Here is a 7,780-nt window from a genome sequence, read left to right on the forward strand (position 1 = left end):
TGCTCAGATCTTGTACCTGACCAGTGTGCCTTATGCTCTAATTCCTGTTGCTCTTAGACTGCTAAATACTGTGCCTAGAAAGCAACAGTGTTTAGGAAGAAGTTTACTTTACCTGCAAGTTACCTAGTAGTTTTCTACCATGAGAGTTTTTTGTTGGTTTTTTTGTTTTGTTTTGTTTTGTTTTTCAATTTTTCTCCAAAGGGCCTGTCAGACCTCAGCTGCTGACCAAGTGAATTACGTTTCTGGAGACAAGTGAGCTGCAAATACCTTAGTCATATTATTAAAATTCACAGAATCACAGAATTGCTGGAGTTGAAAGGGACCTCTAAAGATCATCTAGTCCAACTCTCCCACTGAAGCAGGATAACCTAGAGCACTTTACACAGGACTGTACCCAGGAGGGTTTTGAATGTCTCCAGAGATGGATGATTGCCTTATTAAAGTCTATGAACATCTTCACGCTTACTCTATTAGTTTTAGAAGGTCAGCCTTGTAGGTTCCATCCTTCAGGATGCATTTGGGTACATTAACTAAACATTCTTAATTCAGTAAGCTGAGTATTTCTGCAGTGCTGAGTAAACTGTGTTCTGTGATAGTTCGTGGATGCCTTTTTTATTTTTTTCTTATCTTTTAATATGCATGTTTTGATAGGTTTTAAAAATCTGATACTGTTGTATCTGATACTGTGATGGGCAGTCTTAAAATTCGTCAAACAATCTGAGTTTCTGTAGTACTGCTGGTGATACTGAGAGCTGTTTTGATTGTACTCTAATTTGCCTGTTTTTACTTGTTAGGGATGATTGGCTATGGCATGGCCAAAGGAGCAGTGCACCAGCTTTGTCAGAGTTTAGCTGGTGCCAATAGTGGCTTGCCATCTGGTTCTGCTGCTGTTGCCATTTTACCGTAAGTGGTTGCATATTTGCCTCTGCCTGTGTTGTTTTATTTAATTACTGCTGTAACCTAGAGTCAGGTGGATATGCTTGCCATGTCCTATTCACAATACACAGCTTCTCAGAAAAAGAGGCATCTCGAACATATGAACATAATGATATGTAAGTCACCCTAAAAATGATTAATTTCCTGTTCTTTGCAAAGCAGTAGTGGATATTGAGATTAAAATTCTAATCACTTTTAACAAGTTTAACTGTAGCCTTGCATTAATGTGTGAGTTGTTCCATTTTTTTTCTTAGTATAAACAGATCTGTGAAAATAAGATGAGCTATTCAGCACAGGTTTAGACTTAGCTGTGTGATAATAGTAAAGCAAAGGATTATTTGACAAGTTTTGACTTGGTTAAAGATGCTTCTTCATAAGGTGCTGCATATCTGTGCTTGATCAGTAAAATCAGGTCACTTTGAGGATCTGTGAAAAGAAAAAGTTTAGCTTGTATTTGCCTGTTACAGCTCTCCCTTTGATGAGAAAAGCTAGTAAACAGTTGATGGCCTAGCAGATCTTTAGTATGTCTAAATGTATTAATTCCACTGCAAAAATCAAAAGTACTTTTCTTGCCACGTCAATATCTAGTTCAGGACCCAAAACTTCAGACTAAAGAGTTCTGTATAGAGATTTGGAACACTGCCTGAATTCTCTCTGTTTTCCTCATATATACACATTCATGTGCACTTCAGGTCAGAGAGCAATGGCATTAAAGTGTTTGGTAATTGACACCACCTTCTACAAAGCTTTGCAGACAGCAAGATGACTGGACTTTTGGGTGTTCTGCACTTGCACACTTCTCATGCAGAACTCTGTTCTTGAGTGAATTTTTGAGAGTGATTATACAGTGGGTTGTCAACAGCATCTTGGGGAGGGCTGTGAAAAGTTCAGCCCTTAATATCATTGTATGTAGTGCGTATATGGATCATCAAAGTAAAAGCTTTCTATGCTTGTGCACTTAATCTCTGCCTTTGTAGCTGGTGTGAGGCTGTTTGAAAGAATAGTTGTAGCACATATGTCCTGTGCAGTACATGTGAACAGGCTTATTACTGCTGTTCCCTGTCTGCATGAGAGAGCCTGGAAGGGAGCTGTGGGCTGACTGCTTGCCCTGATGGGCTGAATGCCACAAGCAAGCCAGGGAGGTGAGGGGTTGTAGGTGGCAGCCTCTGATGTACATTGAAACTGATGGCTGTATGCTGTTAACACATGTAGAGGATGCAAGGGAAATCCATACCACGTGGTATAAAAGTCAAGCATATGTTACAGCAATGAACAGAAGCATATGGTGCTTATCAGAACATGATTTATGAATAAAAGGCTTACCTTTTTTTAATCACAGGGTTACCTTAGATACACCAGCAAACAGGAAATCAATGCCTGATGCAGACTTCAGTTCCTGGACACCCTTAGAATTCATTGCTGAGTGAGTATCTGTGTGGTAACTAACCAGTTCCTCAGTGTCCCTCTTGCTGCTGCATCTTATTGCATGTTCTTTCTAAATAGCTGTCTTGGATTGGGGTGGGGTTTTATTTTTTCCTCCATCCTGCCCTCATTGTTTATGTTTCTAAATTATGTTGGGTTTCTTGCACAGGCTTCTTATCGGGAGCAAGTTGGGCAAACTCCCTTAACTTCTGTACACCAGTTATTCCAACAAAGCAGATAGCCTTAAGCAGTTGGAAGGCAATGTATCTCATAAAGACTGTAGACAAATTAAATTACAGACAACAGATGCAGGAATCAGTAGTCTGTCTTAAAGGTAAACTGCAAATAAGCATGTAAACTTTGGGATTTATTTTTTCTTTTATACACTCTTTACTGCCCATCTATGATATGTTAGTTCACTTAACTCAGCTAGAAAAATTCCTGCTCTTGTTTAGAAAAATTGAGTTAAGATTATTTTTCTTCCCATCATCCACAAAGGCTTGTCCCAAATGATATTGCAAAATGCTGAAACTGCAACTGTAGCTTACTTAACAGCAGGCTGAGATTATAAGGCTTATTCTTTCTAATTCCTCTCAGAAGGTGCAGCCTAAGTACTGCTTTGTGATGTGATGGGGAGTAGGAAAGATTCTGCTGAGAGTTAGGTGCTAAAAGGAAGAAAATAAGGACATAACTGTCATGCTTGTTTGAGGAAAGCAAAAAATCAGTACAAGTTCATACATTGTAAATAGCTTTACTATTACACATTTTTCAAGTCTTTTAGAAATGACACAGCAATTGCATTTATCTGTTGCTAATTGTTCAGAGTAGTTTAGTTCTGACATTAGGTTTTCTTTTCTTAATTTTTTTTTTTTTTAACCTGGATGTCAGAGTAGGAAATGTTTTTTCTTGTGAGAAGCCTATGCAGCTGTTGAAGCCTATGCAGGATCTTTAAAAGTGCCCCATTAATTGAATTTAGTTGGCTTAAAAATGTTAAAAAAATACATTTTTATTGTGTTCCTGAAATTGCTTAGCCAGATGTTATGGCTTCACTAACTAATTTTAAACTTTTAACTTTTAAGATTTTTTTCCTTAGGGGAGAATTAGGTTGCATGGTTTGCTTATTTTCTTGGGTTCTAATTCCCTGCATTTTAAATCCACCTTTGAAAACTGAAAATCTCGTCGTTTATGGAAGAAAACCATCCGGTGTTGTTAAATGTTGGTAATGTCTGCATCTTGGGAAGGATGCAGGAAATCTTTTTCCATATGACACTTCAGTTTTGTGCTCTGTAAGCCCTTGTGTCAGATGTATGGACCTTCCAACATGGCAGTTGCTATGTCTGCAGTGTTGAAAGGGTTGATTGACCTGAAAAATATACTGCACTTTCTGGACTATATTTTGAGTCAGGAGTTTATGTTACATTTTGATAAAGAATGTTCTGCTGTGCTACCTAGAATGAGTCCATCTTACTTGGCATTATTGTGGATGTCATGAGGATTTCTATGCTGCTTCTGAGACCATTTTCACAGTTAGATATCTTTGGTGTTACACTGGTCTCTTGGCAGAATAATAGGTTTAGCAGTTGTATTTTAGCTTTAAACCTGTATTCCTGATATATACTATAAAGGGAAGTTAAGCAGCCTCTTCCCCCACCCCCTTTTTTTTTTCCAACTTGGAGAAGTCTTGCCACTTTGGCTTGCCACTTTGACATTTTAAGCTCCTGGCCTTTTCCTTTGAGATCTTCTGAAAATCCTGTGTGTGTGCTGTAAAGCCCTATGGATTCCTCTGGGTCTCTGCCCAGATCTGAGCGCCTGAATCCAGTGACTGCATTGCTAGTTTGCAGCATACATAGAAATCACTAGACAGAGCAATAGGAGAAGAAGGAAAAGCAACAGACTTTATATTATGCTTCCTGTCAATATGCCTGATAGTATTTTTTTTTTCCTCCTCCTCACCCCGTTTTATCCATTTATTTTAAAACAGAACCTTTTATGACTGGATAACAGGAAAGAATCGACCCAACTCGGGGAGTCTAATCCAGGTGATAACTACAGGAGGGAAGACTGAACTAGTTGCAGCACATCTTTAATTTCAGGCACTTAAGATGGTGAAACTACAGCAGAGGAGAAGCTATGGAAAAATCTGTCTGCCAGTATAATTTAGATCATCTTCTATATCCAGTGATTGTATTTATGTCATTAATGGAACCAGATTTCAAGTAATGTTCTGTGATGTAAGCTATCAGCATTTGCTTACCAACAAGTATTTGTCTCTAAATGGAAGTTGCAGGCTTTCACGTCTGTAGATGTCCTAATTCTGCATATTTACTTGCCTGTTTTTACTGACATGGGAATTGTGCTTAATTAATGTCATTTAATCACATATATAATGGTTGGATTTTTTTCTCAGTAAGTTTTTCTGGCAATTTATTATCAATCTTTCAATAGTCTGTCTACCTTTTTCTGTCTGAGAATATAACCCCACCCCAGCATATCATGTTGGCTGTAGTTACAAGGAAACATTGCAGTCACAAATAATGTCCTAGTCTTGTAACATTTTTTTCATGTGAATGTTCCACTTGAGTTAATGGAACGGTATAGAGATCACTCACTTAATGGAATGGTATAGAGATCACTCACTTAAGATGGAGTTCCTAATTTGCCTTACAGTTTATAAACTGCTACCAGGCCTACAGTTGTAGGATAAAATAGTCATTCTGCCAAATGATTAGTATGTCTGTGTTAGTCATAATGGTTCTTTACAGCACTTTTTAAATCAAAAAAAGTAGTACTAGAAAAAGCATTCACAGGCTTCTATTTGAATATTGAACTTCTTGTGCTAAATAAAAGTATACTGTTTTATCCACTGAGCTCTCTCCATTACTGTAATCCAAATACCTGAATAACATTTTAATCAATTTAACTGAACTACAAGTTTAGTTATGGTAAATTACTTCATTTTTTACTTATTTCCTTCTGATCATGATCATAGAATCACAGAATGGTTTGGGTCAGAAGGGAACTTAAAGATTGCCTAGTTCCAACTACCCTGCATGGGCAGGGTACATCTCATCATTCTGTGTAGAATACATTTCTGTAAGAGAGCTGCAGAAGAGCTAGTAGCTATGTCTAAGGCAGGCCTTCAACTGCAGCAAGTTTTCTATAACCCGGCTACATTATGTGGAAATACAGTGTGATTGCAGAGTGACAGTATTGCCTATTCTGACCAGAGGCTTACATGGAACCAGTGATGTCAGAGATGGAATGTGCAAAGTTGTATGTACATTCTCTCTGTGCAGTTTTTGGTTTTAATTAATGTTGGGGAAGAACTTACTGCTGTAAATCAGGAAAGTTTTTTTCCTTTCTTCACACTAGGAAAAGCTCATATGTGCTGATGTCACTTAACATGATCGTATGGCTGGGATTCCAGATGTGCATTTCTAGAGCTGTGTTAGAGCCCAGGGTCAAGGACATAGCAGGCTATATGGGTATTTTTACAAAACTTGCTGTGGCTGAATGTTGTTAACACAGCAATGAGACTAAGACAAGCAGGGAATCTTTTTATTTGCTAAGGGCTACACAAGGACTTTTCAGACATCTTTTATAGGTTTTGAACATGTACCTGGACCTTAATGTTTTTATCAATAATCTGGTAAAGAAGGCAAATGACTAGTCTTTGGTCATGTGGAATTAAGTTGAAGGCTGTGACTAATCAATCCTGAGATTATACAGGAGGGAAGAGGGAAACTAGGTTTAAATTTTGGTAGAGATCAAAAGGTCAAAAAAAGACAATGAGGTGTGATCCATGCATTTCAGAAGCTTGAAGGATTCCTCCTTCTTCCTAACTAGAAAGACCTCACAGTCCTGGTAGGTGAACCTGGGCCAAATCCATGTTTCTGACCTAGATGCTTTGGATATGCTTTGGCAGTACCAAATAGAGATAATGGCCTTGAAAACAGGGGAGTTACGTACACTATGCTAAGAGGAGGGTGCCAAGCTTGTAGAGACCTCAGCTGGTTAGTTGTCTCCCTCCATGCCTCATTTAATGCACCCAAGCAGGTCTAGGAGCAGAACAGCTGTGTTAGGACAGTGTGGAACATGAAGTAGGGCCACCAGTCATTCTGTATTGTTGTACCGGTGCAGCTGTAGCTCCAGTGCTGGTTCAGTGTCTCACGAAGATCTAGTGCTCCTACCCATCTTACCAAATGTAAGGCTATTGTTATTGTAAGACACAGTAGCTGTATAAACGCATGAGATGGAAGAAATCCATGTTGAACGGTAAACATAGCAACAGGAGCATCCTCAGCTGAGCTTTCCTTCTTCCACTCTTGCCTGATGGGGATGAATGGTATGAAACATGAGCAGCTTCTCCATTCTATAAAAGCTGTCTGGTGTCCTTATTCAAATTGTATTGCTGCCTGTTGGAAAAAATAATGTTGACTGTAGCAATGTAAGAGTGATGAAATATGTGGACTGTGAAACAGTGAATAGTGGTAAAATACAGTTGTGAATGGAAGACTGGTGACTGGATTATTAACTTTTATCAGTTGCAGGTACAAGTGGAAAGATATGAAAATGGCATTACTGAAGTTTGAGAGTGAGAAGCAAGGTGTTTGTAGTTCTTCCTCCAGCTACCAAAACTTTGCCACACAACCCCCAATACCCAGGCATAAGTGGATGAGAACCTGCAGTGCTGTTCAGACTGAGGCCACCATCCCGTGCATGGTCCTGTTGCTTTGCAGAACCTTTCTGTCACTGCAGAACTGAGTCTGAAATCTCTTTCAGATTTCACTGTGAGGTGAAATTCACATACTTTACCAACAGGTTTAATTAGTTTTTCAAAGTAATCATTTTATTTGAATTTTTTTTTTTCTATTGACTGGCTAATGAGGATGCCACAGAATGGAAGTTTAACATGATGCTCTGCACACAAGGAAAATAGCATGCTGTAAATGCAGTGGAATTGTACCCAAATACAATGGGAATTGAGTCATTGCAGTTGCAGTTCTACATTAGCCTAAACCTGCACTTTGAAACCTTTTGTTGAAATAATTTGCTATGCTAAACAAGCACTTTTTTTTTTTTTTTTTTTTAAGTGGATTTAAAATGACCACCACAACAAAGAGTTATATTTATTTTCTTGTTTCTTCTTCCTTGTGTTGGCTTACTGGAAGAAAACAGACGGGGACTGTAACAGTATGCAGAGATGCTTCAGACTAACCTTTGTAGTGTTGAACAAGGTGAGAAGTAGGCAGAAATCTGAAAAGCATTGCAGAAGTCAATAGCAAACGTCACTTGAGATTTAGATCCCTGTCATACACAGCCATTCTTGCACTTCCTGAAACATCGTGTTCTAAAGGATTTGCTTTATAAATCCGGCCGGTCTGGGCAGTTTGCGAGGACTCTGGAGATACGATCACGTGCT

At 38.6% G+C, this 7,780-nt stretch overlaps 1 protein-coding gene across 1 annotated transcript in view; it reads left to right on the forward strand.

Moving 5' to 3' along the window:
- Positions 1 to 4,695, forward strand: part of QDPR (quinoid dihydropteridine reductase) — a 9,576-nt gene extending 4,881 nt beyond the window's left edge. The window contains exons 4-6 of the mRNA XM_010003128.1: positions 795 to 903; positions 2,276 to 2,359; positions 4,340 to 4,695. Of these exons, the coding sequence (XP_010001430.1) occupies positions 795 to 903; positions 2,276 to 2,359; positions 4,340 to 4,445 (299 nt within the window). The 3' untranslated portion in view covers positions 4,446 to 4,695. The remainder of the gene's footprint in view (positions 1 to 794; positions 904 to 2,275; positions 2,360 to 4,339) is intronic.
- Positions 4,696 to 7,780: the final 3,085 nt, after the last annotated feature.

This window comes from Chaetura pelagica, unplaced genomic scaffold (genome assembly GCF_000747805.2).
Source record: "Chaetura pelagica isolate M959 unplaced genomic scaffold, ChaPel_1.0 scaffold147, whole genome shotgun sequence".
Taxonomy (NCBI): Eukaryota; Metazoa; Chordata; class Aves; order Apodiformes; family Apodidae; genus Chaetura; species Chaetura pelagica.